Source organism: Mirounga angustirostris, unplaced genomic scaffold (genome assembly GCF_029215605.1).
Source record: "Mirounga angustirostris isolate CCGP_5_RB_7025 unplaced genomic scaffold, mMirAng1.0.hap1 SCAF_6, whole genome shotgun sequence".
Taxonomy (NCBI): Eukaryota; Metazoa; Chordata; class Mammalia; order Carnivora; family Phocidae; genus Mirounga; species Mirounga angustirostris.
The window spans coordinates 119,711,737-119,738,791 of record NW_026991714.1 but is presented as its reverse complement, the minus strand read 5'-3'; the positions used below and the strand labels follow the sequence as shown (position 1 = coordinate 119,738,791).

The following is a 27,055-nucleotide window of genomic DNA, read 5'->3' as shown; positions in this document are numbered from 1 at the left end:
AAAAGAGCACAATAATTCAGATCTATATTTAAAACAAGAGACAAGAGCTTCTTTAGTATTTCTTTAGACATCTCTCATTCACTTTTGAACACTCGGCATTAAGAAAAAAAATCAAGAAACCCGTTTATTACGGCAATGTGCAGAGTGACTTTTCAATGGGAGAGCATCAATGTTATGCAGAAGGAGAAAATAAGTCTATTTTTGGAATCACCAATCAACTTTCCTCACCATGGTTACAGGCCATGTTTCGTAACTTTACAGAATCATAGATGATTCAAAATGACCTTGGTAATAATTTAGACCAAATCTCATATTTTATCCGTGGAGAAGCCGAAGCTTAGAGAGGTGAGGAAGATCATCTGACAACACAGCCCTTTAATGCCACATCGCAACAGAACTCAACTCCGCCCCCCCTACACACACTCATAAGGAAAATGTGAAGAAGGTACCCCTTAATCTCTCTGTGGTTTTATTCATTTGCAAACTATATAAAATTGTTTTGGCAGTTAAAATCTCCATGTTTCTACATGATTTGAAAAAACCTTTTCAAAACTACACTTTTATACTCATAACTTCATCATAACTTGAAAATACTAATGTGTTCAATACTGACTCACATGTTTCTTAGGGTTTTAACCTGTTCCCTACTAGCGAAGGGGGCCCATCTGAACGAGAACAGATCAGCCATGTGTATTGTGCAGGCCTCTATGAAATCTTATTTAATATTTATTCACAGTCTTTGGTCTCTAACTTCCCTCCATTTTTATGCAGATATGTATGTATACACACATGTACATATATGTGAACATTTGGACAGATATTTGGTAGGGGTAGATCAATTAAAAATTAAAGCAATAAAATTATTCATGTCATATACTGCTAAGTGGAATTCCATTTTTAAAGTGACCCCCAATCCAGTAGGAGCAGGTTCTCAACACCTTACAGAGAAAGCTTGTGTTAATGTATCCAGCATTTATTATATGCGTCTACTACGCATATAATAGTGAAGTGGAATATCAAAAGACCCAGTTCTTGCCCTTGCTGAGTTCACAATCTAGTAGACCCAGGTATGAACAGGTGGTGTGGTGAGTGCAGGAACAGTGGCTGGTTAATGGAACAATGGGGGCAGAATGGAGGGAGACAGTCAGATACCATGGGAATGAAGGGAGAATATCTGCAAAAAGGAGAAAATTATCAATTGGGGTTTCTCAAAGGAGGAGAAAGATTTTTCTGGGCAAAAAAGATAAAAGAAGTGTTTTTGATGGAGGACCCAGCAAAGGTCGAGACAAGAAGTGGAACGGCTCAGGAAGGCACCTGGCAGAATGCCTGCAGCCATATGCTAACTGGTCTCACTCTACCTCCGTCCTCCCCTGCCAGCAGTCACACCCAATGGCCCTCGTGCCACCTCCTGTCCCCTTCTCCTAAACCACGCATTCATGCCTCCAGTATCTACTCCCCCATCCTCAAGCTCTGCTCAGGGTTGAATACACTGCCATCTAGAGAGGTGACAGGCAGGCAATGAGGGCAGAGAAAGGGGAGGGCCAGGCTGGGGCTCTACATGGCACTATGGAGACTTGGATTTTCTCCTCAGATAAGGGAGAACCATAGATTTACCTCTTCAAGAGAGGACTCTGGCAGAAGAACTGGAAGGGGCAAGACTGGAGGGAGCGAGGTCCAGGGAGAAAATTAAGGTGAATGAGAAGTAATGAGAATCTGACCGATGTCAGTAGTCATGAAGTACATAAGATAATGTTAAGGAAATAAAATCAATTTATGATTGAATGGTACGGAGGTGGAGGAGAGAATTCTAATGTCTTAGCAGCACAATTATATTTAACTTCAATCCACTGATTTTAAAGTTCATCGTTTCCAAGAAATTGTAATCACATAATTTTAATATACATAAAATTGCATTATTTGCTTCTAGGATCATCCTTGTAGTAATAATAAAACAATTAACATTTGAGCTGGGCTAAGGCCTATGATTTTTGAGCAAATTGAATCATTTGTCTGCCATCAGCACTGGAAGCTCCTGAGAATAATAGTCCCTTCATCAGAATGCTGTCACTGAATTTTTTAGGACAAGTTAAGACCCAAAAGTAAATGCATAGAAAATACTCTAAATTTTTCTAAATAACTGGCAAAAAGGAAAAATATAAATACATACAAGAATTCTGGTTATGCAGAAACTTCGCAAGTACATATATTTATAGACAAACATATACACAGAAATAGTAAGAAGCAAGTTTATAGACTTCTTGGAGAAAACATAAAGCATCAAAGTTTATAACACACTTTTCCCATAATCTCTTACTGAAAGGATGTAGAAAATAGAAGGATCCCCTGAATGAAGAGACATCAACTTTGTATTTGTTCATCACTTCAACTCTCATTCTGGTATCAGCTGAATTTTAATGAGAAGGCCACTTTTTTACTTCTTAGATAGGTTCCCCACTGATAGCCATGTCCACCTCATCTTTAGGAACATAGCCATCCATGAGGAATCTCTTCTCCATGGACCATATCCATAAAGCAAATGTATCTACATCAGAAAGGCTATATAAGGTGCTTCCCAGATTGCTACAAAGTCCACCCATGAAGATCTTTACCTATGAGTCACAGCAAAAGTGGGCAGAACTTCTTTTTTTTTTTTTTTTTAATTTTTTTATTCTTATGTTAATCCCCTTACATTACAACATTAGTTTTAGATGAAGTGTTCCATGATTCATTGTTTGTGCACAACACCCAGTGCTCCATGCAGAATGTGCCCTCCTAAATACCCACCACCAGGCTAACCCATCCTCCCACCCCCCTCCCCTCTAGAACCCTGTTTGTTTTTCAGAGTCCATCGTCTCTCATGGTTCGTCTACCCCTCCGATTTCCCCCGCTTCATTCTTCCCCTCCTGCTACCTTCTTCTTCTTCTTCTTCTTTTTTTTTTCTTAACATATATTGCATTATTTGTTTCAGAGGTACAGATCTGAGATTCAACAGTCTTGCACAATTCACAGCACTTACCAGAGCACATACACTCCCCAGTGTCTATCACCCAGTCACCCCATCCCTCCCACCCCACCCCCCACTCCAACAACACTCAGTTTGTTTCCTGTGATTAAGAATTCCTCATATCAGTGAGATCATATGATACATGTCTTTCTCTGTTTGACTTATTTCACTCAACATAATACCCTCCAGTTCCATCCACGTTGTTGCAAATGGCAATATCTCATTCCTTTTGATGGCTGCATAATATTCCATTGTATATATATACCACTAGTTCTTTATCCATTCATCTGTCGATGGACATCTTGGCTCTTTCCACAGTTTGGCTATTGTGGACATTGCTGCTATAAACATTGGGGTGCACGTACCCCTTCGGATCCCTACTTTTGTATCTTTGGGGTAAATACCCAGTAGTGCAATTGCTGGATCATATGGTAGCTCTATTTTCAACTTTTTGAGGAACCTCCATACAGTTTTCCAGAGTGGCTGCACCAGTTTGCATTCCCACCAACAGTGTAGGAGGGTTCCCCTTTCTCCGCATCCCCGCCAACATCTGTCGTTTCCTGACTTGTTAATTTTAGCCATTCTGACTGGTGTGAGGTGATACCTCATTGAGGTTTTGATTTGGATTTCCCTGATGCCGAGCGATATTGAGCACTTTTTCATGTGTCTGTTGGCCATTTGGATGTCTTCTTTGGAAAAATGTCTGTTCATGTCTTCTGCCCATTTCTTAATTGGATTCTTTGTTCTTTGGGTGTTGAGTTTGATGAGTTCTTTATAGATTTTGGATACTAGCCCTTTATCTGATATGTCATTTGCAAATATCTTCTCCCATTCTGTCGGTTGTCTTTTGGTTTTCTTAACTGTTTCCTTTGCTTTGCAAAAGCTTTTTATCTTGATGAAGTCCCAATAGTTCATTTTTGCCCTTGCTTCCCTTGCCTTTGGCGATGTTTCTAGGAAGAAGTTGCTTCGGCTGAGGTCAAAGAGGTTGTTGCCTGTGTTCTCCTTTAGGATTTTGATGGACTCCTGTCTCACATTGAGGTCTTTCAGCCATTTGGAGTCTATTTTTGTGTGTGGTGTAAGGAAGTGGTCCAGTTTCATTCTTCTGCATGTGTCTATCCAATTTTCCCAACACCATTTGTTGAAGAGACTGTCTTTGTTCCATTGGACATTCTTTCCTGCTTTGTCGAAGATTAGTTGACCATAGAGTTGAGGGTCCATTTCTGGGCTCTCTATTCTGTTCCATTGATCTATGTGTCTGTTTTTGTGCCAGTACCATGCTGTCTTGATGATGACAGCTTTGTAATAGAGCTTGAAGTCCGGAATTGTGACGCCACCGGCTTTGCTTTTCTTTTTCAATATTCCTCTGGCTATGCGGGGTCTTTTCTGGTTCCATACAAATTTTAGGATTATTTGTTCCATTTCTTTGAAAAAAGTGGATGGTATTTTGATGGGGATTGCATTGAATGTGTAGATTGCTCTAGGTAGCATTGACATCTTCACAATATTTGTTCTTCCAATCCATGAGCATGGAACGTTTTTCCATTTCTTTGTGTCTTCCTCAATTTCTTTCATGAGTATTTTATAGTTTTCTGAGTAAAGATCCTTTGTCTCTTTGGTTAGATTTATTCCTAGGTATCTTATGGTTTTGGGTGCAATTGTAAATGGGATCGACTCCTTAATTTCTCTTTCTTCTGTCTTGTTGTTGGTGTATAGGAATGCCACACTGACTTCTGTGCATTGATTTTATATCCTGCCACTTTACTGAATTCCTGTATGAGTTCTAGCAGTTTTGGGGTGGAGTCTTTTGGGTTTTCCACATAAAGTATCATATCATCTGCAAAGAGTGAGAGTTTGACTTCTTCTTTGCCAATTTGGATGCCTTTGATTTCTTTTTGTTGTCTGATTGCTGTGGCTAGGACTTCCAATACTATGTTGAATAGCAGTGGTGATAGTGGACATCCCTGCCGCGTTCCTGACCTTAGGGGGAAAGCTCTCAGTTTTTCCCCATTGAGAATAATATTTGCTGTAGGTTTTTCATAGATGGCTTTTATGATATTGAGGTATGTACCCTCTATCCCTATACTCTGAAGAGTTTTGATCAAGAAAGGATGCTGTACTTTGTCAAAAGCTTTTTCTGCATCTATTGAGAGGATCATATGATTCTTGTTCTTTCCTTTGTTAATGTACTGTATCACATTGATTGATTTGCGGATGTTGAACCAACCTTGCAGCCCAGGGATAAATCCCACTTGGTCATGGTGAATAATCCTTTTAATGTACTGTTGGATCCTATTGGCTAGTATTTTGGTGAGAATTTTTGCATCCATGTTCATCAGGGATATTGGTCTGTAATTCTCCTTTTTGATGGGGTCTTTGTCTGGTTTGGGGATCAAGGTAATGCTGGCCTCATAAAATGAGTTTGGAAGTTTTCCTTCCGTTTCGATTTTTTGGAACAGTTTCAGAAGAATAGGTATTAATTCTTCTTGAAATGTTTGGTAGAATTCCCCTGGGAAGCCATCTGGCCCTGGGCTTTTGTTTTTTGGGAGATTTTTGATGACTGCTTCAATTTCCTTAGTGGTTATAGGTCTGTTCAGGTTTTCTATTTCATCCTGGTTCAGTTTTGGTAGTTGATACATCTCTAGGAATGCATCCATCTCTTCCAGGTTATCTAATTTGCTGGCATAGAGTTGCTCATAATATGTTCTTATAATTGTTTGTATTTCTTTGGTGTTGGTTGTGATCTCTCCTCTTTCATTCATGATTTTGTTGATTTGGGTCATTTCTCTTCTCTTTTTGATAAGTCTGGCCAGGGGTTTATCAATCTTGTTAATTCTTTCAAAGAACCAGCTCCTAGTTTCGTTGATCTGTTCTACTGTTCTTTTAGTTTCTATTTCATTGATTTCTGCTCTGATCTTTATGATTTCTCTTCTCCTGCTGGGTTTAGGCTTTATTTGCTGTTCTTTCTCCAGCTCCTTTAGGTGTAGGGTTAGGTTGTGTACTTGAGACCTTTCTTGTTTCTTGAGAAAGGCTTGTATTGCTATATACTTTCCTCTTAGGACTGCCTTTGCTGCATCCCAAAGATTTTGAACAGTTGTGTTTTCATTTTCATTGGTTTCCATGTATTTTTTTAATTCTTCTTTAATTTCCTGGTTGACCCATTCATTCTTCAGTAGGATGCTCTTTAGCCTCCATGTATTTGAGTTCTTTCCGACTTTCCTCTTGGGATTGAGTTCTAGTTTCAAAGCATTGTGGTCTGAAAATAGGCAGGGAATGATCCCAATCTTTTGGTACCGGTTGAGACCTGATTTATGACCTAGGATGTGATCGATTCTGGAGAATGTTCCATGGGCACTAGAGAAGAATGTGTATTCCGTTGCTTTGGGGTGGAATGTTCTGAATATGTCTGTGAAGTCCATTTGGTCCAGTGTGTCATTTAAAGTCTTTATTTCCTTGTTGATCTTTTGCTTAGATGATCTGTCCATTTCAGTGAGGGGGATGTTAAAGTCCCCCACTATTATTGTATTGTTGTTGATGTGTTTCTTTGCTTTTGTTATTAATTGCCTTATATAATTGGCTGCTCCCATGTTAGGGGCATAGATATTTACAATTGTTAGATCTTCTTGTTGGATAGATCCTTTAAGTATGATATAGTGTCCTTCCTCATCTCTTATTACAGTCTTTGGTTTAAAATCTAATTTGTCTGATATAAGGATTGCCACCCCAGCTTTCTTTTGGTGTCCATTAGCATGGTAAATGGTTTTCCACCCCCTCACTTTCAATCTGGGGGTGTCTTTGGGTCTAAAATGAGTCTCTTGCAGACAGCATATCGATGGATCTTGTTTTTTAATCCAGTCTGTTAGCCTGTGTCTTTTGATTGGGGCATTTAGCCCATTTACATTCAAGGTAACTATTGAAAGATAGGAATTTAGTGCCATTGTATTGCCTGTAAGGTGACTGTTACCGTATATTGTCTGTGTTCCTTTCTGGTCTATGTTGCTTTTAGGGTCTCTCTTTGCTTAGAGGACCCCTTTCAAGATTTCCTGTAGGGCTGGTTTTGTGTTTGCAAATTCCTTTAGTTTTTGTTTGTCCTGGAAGCTTTTTATCTCTCCTTCAATTTTCAATGACAGCCTAGCTGGATAGAGTATTCTTGGCTGCATATTTTTCTCATTTAGTGCTCTGAATATATCCTGCCAGTCCTTTCTGGCCTGCCAGGTCTCTGTGGATAGGTCTGTTGCCAATCTAATGTTTCTACCATTGTAGGTTACATATCTCTTCTCCCGAGCTGCTTTCAGGATTTTCTCTTTGTCTCTGAGACTCGTAAGTTTTACTATTAGATGTCGGGGAGTTGACCTATTTTTATTGATTTTGAGAGGGGTTCTCTGTGCTTCCTGGATTTTCATGCCTGTTTCTTTCCCCAAATTAGGGAAGTTCTCTGCTATAATTTGCTCCATTATACCTTCTGCCCCTCTCTCTCTTTCTTCTTCTTCTGGGATCCCAATTATTCTAATGTTGTTTCGTCTTATGGTATCGCTTATCTCTCGAATTCTGCCCTCATGATCCAGTAGTTGTTTATCTCTCTTTTTCTCAGCTTCTTTATTTTCCAGCATTTCATCTTCTATATTACTGATTCTCTCTTCTGCCTCATTTATTCTAGCAGTTAGCGCCCCCAATTTTGATTGCACCTCATTAATAGCCTTTTTGATTTCTACTTGGTTGGATTTTAGCTCTTTTACTTCTCCAGAAAGAGTGTCTCTAATAACTTCCATATTTTTTTCAAGCCCAGCTAGTATCTTTAAAGTGATGATTCTGAACTCTAGATCTGACATCGTACTAATGTCCGTATTGAGTAGGTCCCTGGCAGTCGGTACTGCCTCTTGTTCTTTTTGTTGAGGTGATTTTTTCCGTCTCGTCATTTTGTGCAGAGGAGAATAGATTAATGAGAGAACAAAATGCTAGCAGAGTAACCACGTCCCCAGAAAATATACTCTAAACAAATCAGAAAAGACCTGAAGCAGTGGGATAAGAAGGGGAAAGAGAGAAAAAAGAAAAAGAAAAAAAAAGAAAAAGATAAAGATAAAAACAAAAACAAACAAAACAAAACAACAACAACAAAAGAAAAACCAGAATGTGATCAAATATGATCTATATGGTATATAGATCAGTGCCACACACTAGATTTGGGGTGTGTTTTGGTCTTTTAGAAGAAAGTGTCTCCCAAAATTTTAAAGAAAGAAAAAGATATATGTACAAAAATAAGGGTTGATATGATGAAGGGATAGAAAATGACTGTAAAAATGGAAATTATAAAAAATTTTATAAAAGGAATTGATAAGAAGTTGTTTGAAAAAGAAAGAAGAAGATTTAAAAAAGAAAAAAGAAAAAGAAAAAAAAAGGGAGAGGATGTGATCAGGCAGGGGAATAGAAAACACCATATACTAGAGATTTAGGGTATATTTTAATCTGTTAGAAGAAACTATCTCAAAATTTTAAAGAGAGAACAACTTATATATATAAGCCAAAAATATGGGTAACTACTATGAAGGGATAGAATATGACTCTAAAAATGAAAAATAAAAATGTTTTTTTTTAAAAAAAGGGATTGATAAGATGTTGTTTGAAAAAGGGAAAAAGAAAAATTCAAAAAGAAATAAAAAGACAAAAAGACAGTTAAAAAAAAAAATTAACTTTAAAAGACTAAGGAATCATGGTAAAAAAGCCGTGAATTCTATGTGCAGTATTCCCCTAGCGCTGGAGTTCTGCCGTTCTCATTGATCGGTAAACTTGGTCTTGGCTGGCTGTTCTCGCTGATCTTCTGGGGAGGGGCCTGTTGCCATGGTTCCCAAATGTCTCTGCCGGAGGCGGAAGTGCCCCGCCCTTGCCCCCTCCCGGCTAAGTCATCTGCTCAGGTTTGCTCTCCGGGGCTTTTGTTCCCTGCGAGCTTTCCGTACAGCTTTGGAGGCGGAGCGTGAAAATGGCGGCCTCCCAATCTCCGCCCCGGAGGAGCCGAGAACTCGGGCCCGCTCCTCAGTGAGCCCCCAGAGAAAAGCCGTCAGTCACTCCCGTCTCCCCGGTCTCCGGCTGCACTCCATGCTCAACCGGCCTGTGACCGCGCGTTTCTATCTCTGGCACCCGACCCGGTCTGGAGTCTCCAAACCCAGCAGATCCCTGCGGTGCCCTCCCGCGCGGCTCCTCCCGGGGGAGGAAGGTGAGTCTCCCCGGATCTGCCGCTTGTTGGGTCCCTGCTGGAGGAGCAGTGGCCCGGCTGTGCCGCGGATCACGGTTTATGGCCACCCCGAGCTGAGAGCCCGCGCCTGGGCTCCGCCTCTGCAGCCGGCTTCCCTGCTCCGATACCTGGGAGCTCTGCCGCCCTCAGGCACCCCCGGTCCTTCTGTGACCCCGAGGGTCCTGAGACCACACTGTCCCGGAGGGTTCCACCCCCCGCTTAGCCACCAGAGTGACGTCCCTCGGCGGAGCAGACTTTTAAAAGTTCCGATTTTGTGCTCCGCGGCTCTATCACTTGCCAGAAGCGGCCGACGGAGGCCCCTCCCCCGCCGTCTATCCTCCCGAATATCGCCTCGGATTCACTTCTCCGCACGTCCTACCTTTCAGAAAGTGGTCGCTTTTCTGTTCAGAAAGTTGTTGCTCTTCTTTTCTTTGATCTCCTGTTGGGTTTGTAGGTGTTCAGAATGGTTTGATCCCTATCCAGTTGAATTCCTGAGAGGAGACGAAATCCAGGTCTCCTACTCCTCCGCCATCTTGCTCCCTCTGGGCAGAACTTCTAACAGTGGTTCTCAACCCTATTCGCACACTAGTGTCACTTGGGGGGTTAAAACATACACACACACACGGACACATGTATGTATCATGTCAGGGCCCCACCCTAGACCAGTTAAATTAGAATCACTAAGGATAGGTCCAAGAAACACCCAGATGATTCTAATGAGCAATGAGGGCTGAGAACCACTAGCCAGAACCTTGCTTCTTTAAGTGTGGTCTGCAGACCAGCGGCATCCCCTGTGAGCTTATTAGAAATGCAGAATCTCAGGTCCCACTTGAGAGCGACTGAATTGGAATCTGCAGTGTAATGCCATCCACAATGATTTGTGGGCACATTAAACTGTGAGAAGCCCTGGCCTAGAAGAGTCTTGCATCATGTAGGCAAGCTCTAAATAAGACTTACTGATGAGACGAGCCAATCCTCATCTTAAAGATCATACTTCGGCCTAGCTGTATAAATGTACTAAGTGTGCAGAAATCCCTTGGACACCAGCCAAAACAGCTCCCTACACTGGACAGAATGTGAGAGGTAAGTCCTACCACTATATGGAGCAGGGCATTGTCTTGATGTGAAATGACAACAAATAAGTCACTGACACACCCCATTCACAAGTGGCTGGATCTAGGAAGGCAGGGAATAGGACTGGGAAAAGGTTCAAAGGAAACCTTAACTCTCTGTAATTACTGATATTTTTATAAACCTAAAGTTTGTCAGATTTTTTTTTGTCAGATTTTTTTTAAAGTTTATCCCCTGAGTCTAAAATGTTTCTCTCCTCCATGCAACAAACACTTCTTCTTTTAGATGTACAAATTCTCTGTAGTCAAAGGCCCAAAGCAACAAGATCTCCACCCTTGGGAAATTATATAATTTTTACATTCCTTCACCTCTTGCTTGCTAGCCACCCTTCTAAGAATTCCCTCACAGAAAACTAGAAAGCCATGAAAATTGCTGGTGATCCCAGGTGCAAAATGGAAACACCGATATTGGTGAACATCTGGTAGACCACAGCTGGGAGAGACAGGGGTAAGACTCAAGGAAGGTAAAAGAACTTGAGGGTAACCTCAGGGTGCAACTGATTTAGCCCCAAGATGTAACACTGAAGGTAAAGAAATAACAAAATGTTATTAAGTTCAAATTTACTTGAAGTTGAGCTCCAAAATTACTCCAAGGAAATTCAAGATAAGGTCATCAATTTAAGTAGTTTCCACAAAACAAAAGGAAACAAATATTGGCTCCCTGTGTAGCCACTCTCATTATTCATGGTCATCCAAATGACCTCTTCCATGTCTCCCTTTCTTTCCTCCTACTCTTCTGACCTAAAATAGACTGTATCAGTTCCAAACTGACAGAGAGCAAAGATCTGATTTGCAGCAGAAGCAGAAAGACAGAAAAGCAGAGAGACAGAGACAGACACAGAGAGGAAGAGAGAGAGAATAGGAAGAATACAAGAAACATTTAAGAAGCAGCAAAGGTGTTAGGAGTTAGCCCTAGCCATACATCAGAAGTTGATGGGGTTCTTTTTTTTTTTTTTTTTAAGATTTTATTTATTTATTTGACAGAGAGAGACACAGCGAGAGAGGGAACACAAGCAGGGGGAGTGGGAGAGGGAGAAGCAGGCTTCCCGCCGAGAAGGCAGTCCCATGTGGGAATCGATCCCAGGACCCTGGGACCATGACCTCAGCTGAAGGCAGACACGTAATGACTGAGTCACCCAGGCACCCCGATGGGGTTCTTTTAAAAATTACTGATTCCCAGGGGCCCACCCAAAGCCAAATAAGTAAGAATCTTGGGACAGAGGCAGTCATTTGAATATTCAAAAATCTCCCTCAAGTGATTCTGAGACAGATGGAGGGCTGGAATCCCAGTTGTGAGGAATGATTCTAACATCAAAACATCACTTCTTAACTTTTAATATATATTTTTAAAGTTGTGGATACATGTAAATCATTCCCCAATCTACTTACTAGCACTGCCTTACTTTTTCTTTTTACAAATTTTATTTGTCAACCTAACTCATACAGATTACTTTAAAATTCATATAATACTACCATGCTTAAAATGAAAATATAGCAGCAGCCTGTCTTACCTCATTGTCACCCCCAAACCCACTTCCTAAAGGCAAACTACTTTTAAAACTTCTAGCTATCTCTTTTGATATTAAATTTCATATTCCTAAACCCACCTATAATTCATAAAAATGAGCCTATACAAATAAGAAATAAATATTAGAAATTTAAAAATAAGATGGTCAAAAAAAAAATTACTGGAAGAAGCAGAAGAGAAAGCAGAAATAAAAGCAAAAAGATAGAAGAAACACAATTAGAGGATCAGTCTAGCAGGCATTCCATCATATTAGTCTTATATTCCATCATACTAGAAAGAGTGTTCATGGTCTATTTGTATTCAAGAGTAAGGTGCTAAAAAGCTGACTGCAAGCTGTATACTCATGGAGTTGAGGGAAGAGGGTTGTTGCCTGATGGGTTCACTTTAGGAAGAATGGGTAGTAAGTCAGTTTTTTCAGTGTGGGCCCCCAATGTCAGTATCTGTAGGTCTTTTCTCTAGGGCTGCTCTTCATAGGCAGAGAAGAGTCCTTCAATACCCTGCCTGGGTTGGTAATTACCTCACTCTCCTAGAACTGGGCGGAGGAAAAAGAGCACAGGGTCTCACTGTTTAGTATTTCAGAGTTTTAGTATTTAGAGTTTCATTAAATTCCTCTGTTTTCACTGAGCATTTCACCTTTACCCTCTTTTTTTTGGCCTGGTAGCTCTAAATCCAGAACCGCTAATTTACTTCAACTTCTCCAGAGAAAAATGTCCAGTGTCCAGCAGGGCTTCATCTTTCTGTATGGGATGGGGAAAGTGAACTGAGGGCTGGTCCCCTTCACAGACTTGGAATCACTCCTTATTTTCAGCCCTGCTCCAGAGCCTCTCATCCAGAGCATTTCTGGGATTCTGGGAGATAAACTGGCTGTTTCTTCCCAGGATCTACTCCCAACTTCCTTTCACGGCACTCAAGTACCAACTTTCCCCACTATACAAAGTCCACTGGCACAAGTGTGTTTGCTTTCCGTCCCCCGAAAATGTGTTGGTGTCTCCCATCTGCTGTTGCCTCTTCTCACATCCACACCATCATTACAGGGGGGTTTCGGCTGCGACTGACAGTAAACGCATGTTCAGCCCACCAAATTCTAACCTGAGGTCCCCACAACCAAATCTTACACCCACAGAAACTACCCCAAAAGATGAGTCTTTCTTTATCTTTTTTTTTTTAAAGATTTTATTTATTTATTCATGAGAGACAGAGAGAGAGACAGAGGCAGAGGCAGAAGCAGGCTCCCCGCGGAGCAGGGAGCCCGATGCGGGACTCGATCCCAGGACCCTGGGATCATGACCTGAGCCGAAGGCAGACGCTTAACCGACTGAGTCACCCAGGCGTCCCTTTATCATTTTTTAACACACTCATAGCTTTTCTGTTTTCAGTGATACACCAGATCAGCTAGGATACTTTTCCAATTATTTTAATGTTTATCATCATTTCCTTGTTTTAATCATAAAAAAAAAAACCTTATCCAAGAGAACCCTTTCTGGATACCACAAAAGACTTTTTATTTATTGACTCTTTAATTTAGCCTTAAAAGACAGTAGAATTCAGAATACTAGATTATGATTAAACAAAGAAAATGCAGGTGTTTCATGCAATAAAACTATTATCATTGACGACTCCTTGCCACTTCAAATCTAGCCTAAGGTAGTGGCCTGAACTGAAAGGTATTTGCCTCAATAATGGTCAGGTGTTTTCCAAGAAGACCTTTGATTACTGAACAGTCATCATCAATTCTGGAATCTTAGCTGTTTTGTTTCTAAAGACACGCAAAGGAGGGATGATCAGAAAGTTTAAAAAATAATTAAGCATAAAGACTTTTCTCACATCCAAATGATCATAATTTTTTCACTCCCATCCAAAGGACACAAATCCGAAGATTCTTAACCTGAAGATTTTGATCTTTAAGGCTGAAAACCCGGGACTTGTTCTAAACACTAAATTCATAGTTACAGAAATAAAAAATAACTACAGAGTAAAATACTCATACTACTTTTATCTAATTCCACTCAAAAGGAACACATATTTTGAACCTGTGAGTACTTATAATTGCCTCCTTTACTACTCATGACTTCTCTGAAAAGAAAATCAAGCATCTAGGGTGCCTGGATGGCTCAGTTGGTTGGGCAACTGCCTTCGGCTCAGGTCATGATCCTGGAGTCCCAGGATCGAGTCCCGCATCAGGCTCCCTGCTCAGCAGGGAGTCTGCTTCTCCCTCTGACCCTCCCCCCTCTCATGTGCTCTCATTCTCGCTCTCAAATAAATAAATAAAATCTCTTTTTAGGGGCGCCTGGGTGACTCAGTCGTTAAGCGCCTGCCTTCGGCTCAGGTCATGATTCCAGGGTCCTGGGATCGAGCCCCGCATAGGGCTCCCGCTCGGCAGGAAGCCTGCTTCTCCCTCTCCCACTCCCCCTGCTTGTGTTCCCTCTCTAGCTGTCTCTCTCTCTGTCAAATATATAAATAAAATCTTTAAAAAAAAAAAAAAACCTTTTTTTAAAAAAAAGGAAAATCAAGCATCTAATGAAAAAGATTCCTATGGGGAGAAAAAATTACATTGTTTTACTTCTCGAGCTGGTTGGTAGTTACATGGATATTCCCTTTTTAATAATTCATTGAACTATACATTTTGCATTTCAGAAGTTATATATATGTTATATTTTATAATAAAAATTACTTTTTTAACAGTTAAAAAAGAAGTGGATAAAAAGTTGGAAATTTCATTTGTTATGAAACACAGTGCCATAATCTTACTTGTCTAAAGTTATTAGACACATTGACATGGATAAAGGGAAAAAAGTCATCATGATTTTACCTTAAGTGCCTAAACCGAGTCTCACTGAATTTCGACAGTCATCTTCAGATGAGGAAACTGAGGAATTTAATAGTTAATTAGTAAGGTTACTAATAGGGATGGGATCCGCACTAATCCCAAGTGCTATATGTCCAATTAAGGGCTCCTTAAACATTTTATGAGGAGAAAGAACTTTCCACTTTTCCAAAGTTTTGAATTCAAAAACAGGATATTAAAGCTGATGGTCTCTGCTTTGACATCTGTGAATTTCCTGAGATCCCCAGGGAGGAAGCAGACATCCACTAGGTATGGCTGTGAAACTGATTAATGAAGGACCGCTCCTAGTCATTTCACTTACCTCTAGTTAGTGTAAAAATGTTACCTGCTGCCTCAGAAGTTACTCAAATGCAAACAAAGAACCTATGAGTGGTCAATAACCTTATGTTCAAAGGGAACAACACCTCTTTCCCATTCACAAGGTTTCCAAAGGAGGGATATTCCCTGTCCACTCCTGTCTTCTTGCCCTACACCATATTCTTCCCTATAGGGGTGGAACAATTTATTTGGTTAGCGTGTGACAACTGTTTCTCAGTTCTCCAATGGATGGAGTTTTTCTGTGAAAGGCATTAAGTGTAAGAGATTTGGCATCTTTCTCTTTTTCTCTAGCTGGGCAGCGAAAGGCAGAGACCTGGGTATTTCTGCTCTTTGGCCTCAAACCTTCCATCCTGCATGTTGTTCCAAAGTCTCCACGAGGGTTGGGGTGCACAAGGACATTGTGAACTTCACACCAAGCTATGTCCTCCAATCTAGGCTTCATCAATAATGAAGATAATTATTTTGTCTATTTATTGACGCTTACCTGTTTTTTAATTCACGGGGAAGAGCAGCTGTTTTTCATGGGTCCTCCTTAAAGACGCCATCACCTGCCTTTGGTTTGGAAGACAGAGGACATGGACCTGATCCCACAGCTCTCCTCAATGGGTTTCTGTGCCCACAAACACCGGTGTTCTAACAGCAGTAAGTAGGCAAGCCAAGTGGAAGCTTTCTAAGATTTTGTTCTGTGGATACTTTAATTATTTCTTCTGCTCTAGAGGAAAATATTAAACTGAGATTCAGAGATCCTGGCCCCTTCCAGAGCCAGCTCTGTCACACATATCTGTGATACGGGGCAAGTCACAATCTTTCTAGAAAGTCTTTAAAAGACTTTAGCTTCCCCATCTTCTAAATGAAGGAATAACTTCCCTATTTTTTTAAGATACTTTCCAACTCTAAAGTGCAGAAAGGCTTTAATAAATGTATTCCATAATTAAAAAAAAGACTTTGATATATATATATCAAGTGTACATATATATATACACACATATATATATAAAATAATGTATAGCTTAGCCTCATCATTCCTGAAGATCACTGCCCTCTGCCTCACGGCTGTGACACCTCACCATTCTCAAGCTCAGTGACATTCTGAGTTTACATCATCACTCATAACTGACCTCTCCATAATGATAAGCTACTCTAAAACTTCCCCACGCCCTTTGCCACCAGCCCCTGCACATCCTCTCCTATTTCTCCCTTTCCGTTGTCCCTGCTGAACCAGCTGCTACACATTCAACTCTGCTCTCTGTTGCCTACTCTCCCAGGCCAGCAGCGCCGTCTCACTTGCCTCCCTGCTCTGCCAAGGGCCCACCGGGAACTGGCAGTGCCAGTAATCTTCACACCACCTCCACATCCACCTCTCTGAGCATTGCTGGAGAGAGTCAGGAAGACAGGGGGGAATGCCTTCTACCACACTGGCCTGGCCATCTCTGGATCCCTGTGGCACTCAGACACAAAGCTACTCCAAACTTCCCCTTCCCCAACTTTACTCCTCACCCCCAACTTGCTTTCAGCCAATCAACTGGCCTCCTCCATTATTGCTCTTGCTTCCCAACAGAAGGGAATGGATCTGTTTCACATGCAGCCACCCTCCTTCCCAGCTCCCAACTTCTCTTTCTAAATCTGTGACTTTTTGCCTCCATGTCACATCTGTTTTTCCATGAATAACTACCTGTGCCATGACCTGGATGATCGAATGATTTATTATTCAAAAAGTGTCCTCTTTTAGAATAAAAGTAGGCATTATTTTTCCAGATATTGGTAATATTTGTCCAAACATTAGCCCATAAGTAAACTGGGGTAACAGGTGTGAACCAAGGCTGGCCTAGGCCCCCCGGACATATGGCCACTCTCTCTTGTTGCTACCCCTCCTACTTGTGGAGGGCCTGATGCAGGAGCCGCCTTCCCACCCCTCTCCTTATCTTCAGGCTCTTCCTCTCCAAGGATGGCCACAGTACTCCCAGGCCTTTCTTATGCTCTTGTTTCTAGCCACTGGCCTCTCAGATTTTCACAGTGTGATCATGGTTTACACTCACTCCATTTTCTTCCCATCAGGCACCACTCAGGCACCCGGCTGACTTGTCTCTGACTTGTCTCCACTGCCCAACTGACCCCATCCTCAAAGGCTGCTGACAGTGGTCTCCCTGATGAGTCTACTGATCTCTTCCCAGTCTCTGATGTCTGCCCCTCCACCCTATCAGCCTCCACCAATCCTCCTCTCTCACCTTTCCTTACCCGGCCTTTTCCTTCTTCTCCTGCTTCTTTCTTCTCAGCATCCTGACAGCCTCTTTCTGTATCCCTCCAAGCCCACAAATATTGGTTTTTCCAAGGCTCTGCCCTAGTCATTTATTCTTTTCACCCACACTGTGAACCTTTCTCACCACTTAATCCCTTTGTAAGGATGCCCCAAATTTCCTCTATTTGCAATGGCTCCCATCCATCTGGATGGTCCATAGGCACACAAATGTGAACATATCCAAATCCAAACTTATCATCACTTCCATTAATGAGACAAACACTGACTGTACACTACTAGCAAGTACCTTAACTAGTGGTTCTTCTTGACTATTTCAATTCCTGCCATTGCTGTCCAAAGTCACTCAGCTTCCATCTTTGACTTCTCCCTCAACTCCCTCATCTAATTAGTCAACAATTCCTGTCCCGTTTACTTCTGTGGTGTCACCCCCAACCCACCTGCTCCCACCCTAATTTGTATTCTCTGTAGCTTCTCTTCTGGAGTGTATCTTAATAGCTTCCTAACCGGGACTACCCATGGCTCTTCTGACTCAGATTAATCTTCTTAAAGCATAGCTCTAATCACGTCACCCCCCCCCATACACACACCTTAAAATACCTTTGATGGTGATCTACCGCCTAATAAATAGGCTCCTTAGCCCAGCATTCAAGATCATCACAGTACAGTCCTAACCTTGCCATGCAGCCTTCTGCCCCACTATCCTGCCCCCCCAGCTTAACCACACTCCTTTCCACTCCTGGATATGCTCATACATATATATGCTCAAAAGACTTTCATTCAAGTCTTAGTATAGGCTAGTTCCCACATCTCTGCCAGCTGAAGTCCTACTGATTGTTTAAGGCGTTGCTCAAGATGCCTTAATTAAGTCTTAATTAAGCTTCTCTGAAATCACAAAGCAATTTCTTTGTGCCTCTTTCACAGTTCTTCCATGTAATACAGCCTTTGGTTACCTGCCTTATGCTCCTTACATGACTCTCAAGCCTCTTAAAGAAAGGGTGCCAATGTCTGATTAACCTGTAGACTCCTTATACTGCTTTATATATATAGTAAGCTGAATGAGAGGCTGAGATATTCAAGTTAACTGGTATCCATCATACGTCATATAAAAGAATGAAGATGTACTTAATATCATCAAAGTTAATTATGCCAGTTGTTAGGAAGGTCCAGAAATGAACCATTTCTGCTGTTAGTTCAAGGCTATATGAATGTTAGATCAAGGATATGTGAATCATTTTACTTAGACTAACATTGCAGGAGAATTGTGCATTCTTTATTGATTCCTTAAACTACAGAGATGTATAGAGATAGACCAGATCTTAGAGATCATTTAATTCTTCCCCAACGCCCTCTCTCTCCCCAAATCCCTTGTCCTATCCCAACCACCAATGCTCCAGGTGAGAAAACCAAAGCTTTGAGAGATGAAGCTGTTCTCAGGGTCACATAAATCAGAAGTCATAATTGTAGCCATTACCATTTATTATGGGCCTAGTGTACACCAGACACTTGGTAAATGTTATCCCAGCCCCACGACAATCCTTAAAGGGAGATGCTACTACCTCCACCTTAGAGATGAGAGAATGCTCGAAAAAAGCTAAGTAACTTGCTACAGAGAGCCCTGATGGTTAGGGGTAGAGCTGAGCTCAGCCCCAATTCTATTTGGCTGTCAAGTCTAGGCTTTTCTAATTGGACACTGTGGCAGAGGCAAGACCTACCAGCTGTCTTGACTCCTGTCTCCTACTATTTCTCCAGTGAATAATTATGCCAACTAAGCAAGCACACATACTTGTAAGTTGTGAGCCATTTTGTTTGAAACTGGAGGCATGAAAACTAAATAGTAGCTTCATCACTATAAATGTTCTAAGGTTAATTACTGCCAACATTCTGACTCTTGTTAGAAAACTTCTTCAATCTGGAAAATAGGTATGTTTTCCTGTTTTTTCAATTCTTAAGTATATTCCTCAACTTAACACATTTGCTCAACCACATTCACAAAGTTGACTAAGACATAGTTTTACTCTGAGAGTTCACAAGCAGGAGGCAGTCAATGGGCTAATGGTAGGAACCATGTCTCCCCCACTTATGGGAGCTCTGGCTAATTTAGGGACTTGCAACAAGATGTCAAGACTCTCAGTCCTAACCCCTGCTCTGTCTGCAGCCTTGGCGAGCCATCTCACTGCGTCTCAGTTTCCTCAGCAAAGGGACTGGTACAAAGGAACAAATTGTGCTAAGTAGTTTCAAGGTCTCTGTTAGCTTTAAAATTTCCACTATTGCTGAGCTTACTCTTGAAATCAGATTACGCTTTTGAAAGCGATCACAACTACTGTCAAGGAAAGAGCACTCTTCTTTAACTTCAGAAGTACTGAGTTCTCAAAATATTGCTATAAGAGCAAAGCTGACCAATATCTTTCCAAAGTTTATTATTCATAATAATAAAAAGTATATTAAAGTTTACCTCTAGGGAGGTAGCATTCAGCACTACATTTGAAATCTTCCATTATATCATTGACTGATTGTAGCTTTAATTCTTTACAATACCTTTAAGATGTTTAAATTATAATTTTAAGTAACTCCTTCTATCCACTCTTCCATGGAGTTACTGACATTAACAAGAACAATAAAGCAGAGGTAGGGCCTCTTGCATTCACTTAGTTACATTAATACTTCATATTAAGGGCTACTTACTAGGGACCTTCCCAAGCTGCAGCTAAAGTTGAGGTTGGTGAAAGCGTGGGGAGGGAGGAATAGAGAACTAGTAGTATTTCAAACATGAGTGAAAACTTGACTTTGTTGATTCCATTTCAATATCCTGTACTTCTCTTTCAATTAGCACAGGTAATATTTTTAATCACCCACAGTCTTCTACGGTAATACACTTTCTTTTGACGAGGCTCTATATGCCTTATTTTTCCTCACACTCAGCATCTTAGGATGTGATGCTCAAACTCAGCTTGTGCTGTTAAACAGCACAGAAGAGGAAATGAATCAATCAAAAGAAAAGTGGAAGAAAAAAACTGTACCATCTTAGTGCCTTGCTCACAAAAGGCACTGCCTTTCAACTGTCAAAGATAGCCCTACCAAGAAATCAGGAAAAAGAATTTATTCATTCAGGAGTCAACACTGAGTGCCTAATATACGCCTGGTACTGTTCTAGGTGCTAGAGTTACGGCAGTGAGCAAAACAGGCCAAAATCCCTGCCACAGCAGAGCTTACATTCTAGTACAAAGAGATAGGACTTAAAGACAAAATAAAAATCATTTCAGATAGTGATTAAGTGCCATGGAGAAAATAAAATAGGACTGGGTGGGTGTGCTTCCTGGGGTAAGGATGAAAAGCTATTTAAGGCAATCAAGAGGGCCTTTGCTGAGTAGATGCCATTTGACCTGAATCCTGAATGACAAGAAAACTTTTCTCTTAATCCTACAACTGTGGAGTGAGGTGGGAATGAGTCGAGTTAGCCTTTAAGGGTGGTCGCAGTGGTTAAAAGTTCTGTATTAATGGCAAACTAAGTTCCTTTTTGGATTTGGCTTGAAACACTCACTCAGACACACACACACACACACCCCCCAAAGCCTAAATCTTTAAGACTCCTACTTAGGAGCCACTTGTTTTTCTTTTAAGATTCACTAACTTTTAAAGTTTTTGCTAATTACTTTAGCGGTACTTAACCACAGGCAATTACTAGAAGGACTCCTTCAGAACCCAATACCTCACTAGACACCAACCAAATTCTGAATGAGACAGGACCCAGCCTCGCAGCGAATCAGCGCTCCTCTACCGACTCATTAATGTAGCCAGGTGGAATCCTGCAACCCTTCCAAGAATGGGAAACAAGCTTCGGGAAATCTGGGGTACCTGATACCCCCAAGTTCCCCAAAATTGTGGAAGGGGGAAAAGCAAGCCGCCGCTCTTTTGCATGAACTCTCCCCCGCCCCTCCAGGCGTCATCGCTGCAGAAGGGCGGCTGTCCCTGGGTCAGAGGCACACGGCGAGTACGCGCGCGTGTGTACCCCGCATGAATCATCGGCGCCCGGTCCGCGGGCGATGATTCATTCACCGCCCTGGAGCTCACGGCCACACGTTCCGGGCGTACTATGACCGCCGCACACGCAGCTTCCTTAATATTAAACAAATGTTTCAAAGTACAAATGCCTGGAGCCAGAACCGTGTACACCCAGGCCAGGCGGCGGAGAGGAAACAGCACGTACCGGCCGCTGCCCAAGTGCTCCCGGGGCCGGGAGGGGAGCGGCGGACACGTCCGCCCGCCCTCCCCCACCCCCCGGGCCTCTCGCCCGGCCCCCGGGTCCCCGGTCCCCCGGCACGCGCACCGCCGGCGCCCGCAGGCGGCGCGGAGGGCGCACAGGTGGGTCCCCGCCCGGCCCTGCCTCCCGCCCCTCCCCGCCCCTCGACGAAGGCCGACGCGCCCTCGCCGACGCGCCTCCCGCTCGCCCCTTCCCTCTCTGTGACATCTTATATAATAACCCGAGCTAATCAAAACGGAAGCGACGCGCGCTGCCGGGGCCCGTCTCCCGGCCCGGGCTGGATGCTCGCGCCCAAAGCCCGCGGCCCCCGAACTAGGCACCCGGGCGCGCGGCTCCGGGGCGGGGGGAAGGGCCCGAGCGCCGCCCCGCCTCGTCCCTCCTCGCAGAAGGCGCTGCTCCTGCCGGTCCCCGTCAGGAAGCCGCGAGCGTCACAAACTGCGTCAGCTTCTTCAAACACATTTCATGGTCTCCCTCCAGCCCGGGAGCCGGCTGCTCCCGAGGCGGGGCCGCGGCCGGGGCTGGAAGGAGCCCCTCTGGGGAGGAGAAAGTTCCTCGGGGCCCTCCCCTCGCCCGCACCGCGCCCGGCCCCGCCGCGCCTCCAGCCCCTCTCCGCGCGACGCCCGCCCCGCCGCGCAGCCCGCCAGCCCGCGCCAATGTCAGCTTGGGCAACTTGTGACCCCCGGGCGCCGGGCGGCCCCCTCCCGCCCGCCAGTCTCGCCCGGCGCCGGGGCCTCCCCGCTCCACCGCCCCCCCTCCGCCCCCCGGCCCAGCGGAAAGCGGCGACGCCACAAACTTCCCCGGGCCGCGCCGGGCGGGGAAGCCGCCCGGGTCCCCGCGCATCGCCCTTACCTTGCTCTCGGGAGGCCACGATCCGGGCGGGCCGCGCGGGGCGCGTGGTGCGCGAGCGCGCGCGCGTGGGGCGGTAGGTGAGGGAGCCCGCGCCGGCGGGGGCGGGGCGGGGCAGCGGGGGTGCGAGCGGCGCGGGCGGGGGGGTGCCGGCCCGGCGGGCGGGCGCGAGGAGAGCGGAGCCGGCGGTGGCGGCGGCGGCGGCGGCGGCGGGCGCGGGGCGAGCGCGCCGAGGGGGCGGAGGAGTTGCCGTGGGTTTGTTTACGCATTGCTGCCCGGCTCGGGGCACAGCCCGCACTCCCTGATTGGACACAAACTGGGGCACAGCCTCTCGCCGCCGCCCGCCAGGCCTCCTCGAGCAGCCTCCGCGCAGCTCCCGGAGCGCCCTGCCCGGCACGGCCCGCGGCGGTGCCCGGGCCTGGAGGGGACCAGCCGCGGCGGCCACTGGGGGCGGGCGTGGAGCCACTCGTTCGCCCAAGGCTCGCGATCGCCCACCTGTAGTGGCCCGACCTTGGCAAGGAGAAATTCGAAACTTCTGAGGCTGGAGACTTCGTATCATTCAGCCATTGAAGGGGCATTTCCCTCCCCACCCCCCCACCCCCCCAACAGACGGAGGAAGCTTGCCCTTGGATGGATGGAAAGCAGCAGCTCAAATGTACCCCTTCAGCGATGGTCACGCCGAACCTTCCTCTATAAGCTATCCATCAGAGCTGTTTCTTCCCGGCCTCCAGGTTCGCTGCTTGTATTCTGTCCTCACGCAGCATTCAAAGTTGCCATCCCAGAAGTGACCTTGCCACATGATGCCTAAGATCCCAGATGACTCCCCATGGCCTCAAACCCCAATTCCTTAGTCTCAGAGTCTTCCACAGCTGGGCCTCCACCAGTCAGTCTCCTCCTCTCCACGGCCCAACCCTCACCCCCCAAACCCTTGCCTATGGACAACACTTTAGATGCCTCTGTTCTTTCCAGACTGATTTTGATCCTGCTGTGTTCTCTGCCAAAAATCCCAGAAAACCCTGTAGGTCCCTCAGCTTGTCAAACCCTCGTAAGCTCAGCTTGTCTAGCATCTCCTACCATCTCTGTGCAGTCTCCCCGAACCCCGTGCAGAATCCACCCCTAGTAGTTGGCATCAGTCTGGCTTGAGGGTCAGTCATGTGCTTACTCTGTGCCCCCATTAGTCTGTGGATTCCTTAAGAACAAGAGCCTGGTTTTAACAGGGCCCTGGGGATGGGAGAGATGAACGCTGTAAGAACAAAATTGTTACTGAGTGTCTGCAGCTCTGTTGGTACTAGAAAAACTCAAGAGAGTCTCTATCAAGAGGGTCTCCTGGTAGTCTGCAAACCTCATCTTGCAAAAAGCAAACACTTCCAAAGACTGAGAATGCCCTCCATTTCCCCTGTGTCTCTGTGTTCTTCCCCACCACACCTAGCTATGTGCCATCTATACACATAATGGGCACTTGATAACCCTTGGGGGAATAAAACTGAGATGTTCCTTAAACTCAGGCTCAAGGTGATTAAAGTGAGTACGGTAAATCATGGAGGAATAGACATGAATGGCCGTGAACCCGTTCTTTTACAGATAGTTCCTAAGCTAAGAGTCCCTCAACTCTGACAGCTAGTATGGATTTGTCACTCTCCAATCAAGTACTGGGGAAGTAGACCCAGACCCTTCTCGACTCTTGGGATGGCTGGATTTCTTTCTCTCTTTAGATTCTCTGCTTCCAGTCCTACTGGGAACACTGCCTTTGAACTCTGAGGGTAAATCCAAGTGAAAGTTTTCTTTCCCAGGCAATTCAATAGTGATGATTTAATGCAGCGAATTAGGTACAAAGGTGTTGAAAGAACTGGAAGTGCAGCCAGGGGAAGGTGAGGCAATTCTGAGATTAGCAACTGCTGGATGCATCTCCTCTCCTAGGGCCCGAGGGACAAAGGGAAGAGGCTGCCAAAACCATGAAGGTCTTGCCCAGTGAGAGCTGGAGCCATGAAGGAAGTTGCAACTACTGCTGGAGGTGCCTCCGAAAGCCAAGAAATCCTCTGGTTTCTTCCTCCCACCCTCCAGGGCCACCCAGTGTAGAAAGCAGAAGCCAGGACAAGACGACTGAGAGCAGGGGTCAGAGCCCCTACGGAACAGGTCAGAGTAGGGAAAGGAGGTGGATCAGAGAGCATAGTGGCAAGCCACTGGCATTCAGGGCTTGGGCGAGGCACCTACTTACCTCTGGGACTCTTCCTCCGCACGGGATTCTGCAGGAGCAGAACAAACTTTCTTTCCAAGCCCCAGAACTACCTTCCTCCCTCTGTTCCCTTTCTGCCCTTTTGCTTCCATTTCTCCTTCTGTCCTCTTCTCTACCATAATTCCCTTATATCTCCTTTTCTGTCTTATTCTCTAGCTCTCATTTTTCTCTTCGTGTTCCAATATACTTCCTCCTAACTTGTCTCTTCTCCCTTACCTCTGTTTGTCCTACTCCTTCTTGGGCAGGATGGCAGCCTTCTTCAGCATGAAGGAGAGGAGCAGATTCCTATGGTAAGCCATGGAATTCGGAACTATTGTACAGTCCCCTCCAGACACTGTGCCTAGATATTTCACCTACGGTATCTCCTTCATCTTCGCCTCACCTACTACCTGGGCACCACCACTGTGGTGGCTTCACTATTGCCCATCAGAGGGAAGGCTTTGCTGGTGCAGGTCACCAACATCACTGCTCTTAGCTTTCCACATCTGTGAGTGGCTCCTTCCACCTTTCTTTTTCCTACCCTACGTCTTTTCCTTCCACTAGCTCAAACATTTCTCCCAAATCTCAACCCCCAACAGCCTAATAGACCTGCATTCTAACTTGGCATTTCAGCTAGCTTTTGAAGGATGGGTAGAATTCAATAAATGGAGATCAAGGAAGGGCCTTCTTGGGGGAACAGTGGATAATATGGTCCAGTTTGACTGAACAAAAGGTAGAGCTGGGATCTAAGACCAGATTTCAGATATTTGCCTTTAGATTTCAGTTCTCTGAGACAGACTACTCAGAAACACAGACTAACCTTAAGAATATTAAGTATGGGTATAATTTATATAATCAGAATCAGAATATTTTAAAGCCCGAAAGCAGTCAAGACATTGTCCGGCCCAACATGTCATTTTTAAGTGAATGACCTGAGGCCTAACAGGCTTAGGTAACTGGAGTATGTCAATAGCTAAACGCAGATATTAGAGTTTGATTACCTGTGTTCAAACGCCTGCTTTGACACATGTGAGGTTATATGACCTTGAACTTATCTGTGTTTAAGATTCCTCATCTATAAAATAGGAAAATGAGAGAATCTACCTCAGTGGGTCATCAGGAGAATTAAATGTTTTTTACAGGTAAAACAACACAGTGCCTGGCATGTAGTCAGTCTTCCATAAATAGAGTTGAATATTATTAGGATTTCCCATGGCTATTCGGCTAGCCGGTATTTACCAGAGTCAGAACTTGTCCCCATATCTTTTCAGCAGGAATTGAGTGTTCTCTCCATTCCTAGAAACCATGTCTTAGGGTGCTCATTGAATGCCATCTGAAAACATGGTGCTCCTCTGGTGTGCCGTTTAAAGAAGTTCTCTGTTACGCTCCCAGATGCCATTCATCTGTGCGCCTCCTGCCACCTGCTCTAACACCAGCCTTAGCAGCCCGCCTTAGCAGGACTGACTGCGCTTGGTGGAGTTCTGGCAGAAGGAGGGGGCGTGACAAATGAGCAAGGGGCCTCTATTTCACAGTCAGCAATCTAGTTTATGAGTTTTGAGATCGTCATATTTGACGAATTTAAATTTCAAAGGACAAAAAAAATATCATTGAATTAAAGGGATTTGAATGATCTGTCATCCTGTGGCCTATAGAGCGTCAAACCTACCAGCTTCAATTTTGATGGTTCCTTGGGGGAGCTCCCTGGGACCAAGAAAAAGCCTTCCTTTAACCGGGTGTCCAAGCCTTCAATATAATGTGATGGAAGAGAATCTTCTTGGTCCCTCCACCTTTCCTTTCTGAGTCTCGGGCTCCACTTTTCAAAACTCCCCATGAGCTTCGTGTAGTTCACTCTCTGGACTGTAAGCTTCTTGAGGCAATTAACCTCATTTACTTACCTTTTAATCTCTGGGACCTAGCTCAGGATCTGGGGTCTACTGGGTGCCCACAGGCTGCTGAACTGACCAGAGCGATCACACACACACACACACACACACACACACACACACACACACGTCCTCCGAAAGGGTCCCTCCTTCTCCCCCTTCGAATCTTTGTCCCCTCAGTTGACGTCCTTAGCTAGTTGTCGACCTGCTCCACTAATTCACTGGAAAGCATGACAACAGCTGAATGTGAAATAAATGTGCATTTTGCAATACTAACTGCATTCAAAGGGGGTTATTTTAATGGTGTAAATCCAGGCAGTATTTTAAGAGGATAAGGAAGACATTTTTGGGGGGCAGCTGGGCTTTCCTAACACCTTCGCATCACACCACACACACTAAAACTTACCTCTCCTATAAATAAAGGCTATTTGACTCTCATTGTTACACATTTTACTTCAGATTTCTTAGGCTAAATTGTAGATGGCCCCCATTCTATATATGGCTGCATTAATCATCCTAAGTCACTTCTTAAAAGGCACAGTTTTCTTTAA

General features: G+C 44.2%; 1 protein-coding gene across 2 annotated transcripts in view; it reads right to left on the bottom strand.

Moving 5' to 3' along the window:
• PCGF5 (polycomb group ring finger 5) overlaps nt 1–22,983 on the bottom strand; it is a 125,008-nt gene extending 102,025 nt beyond the window's left edge. The window contains exon 1 of one of the 2 annotated variants that reach the window (XM_064595009.1): nt 22,413–22,983. In XM_064595009.1, coding sequence (XP_064451079.1) covers nt 22,413–22,968 — 556 coding nt within the window. In that variant the 5' untranslated portion in view covers nt 22,969–22,983. The remainder of the gene's footprint in view (nt 1–22,412) is intronic. The other variant, XM_045878399.3, reaches the window with a different exon arrangement.
• Nucleotides 22,984–27,055: the final 4,072 nt, after the last annotated feature.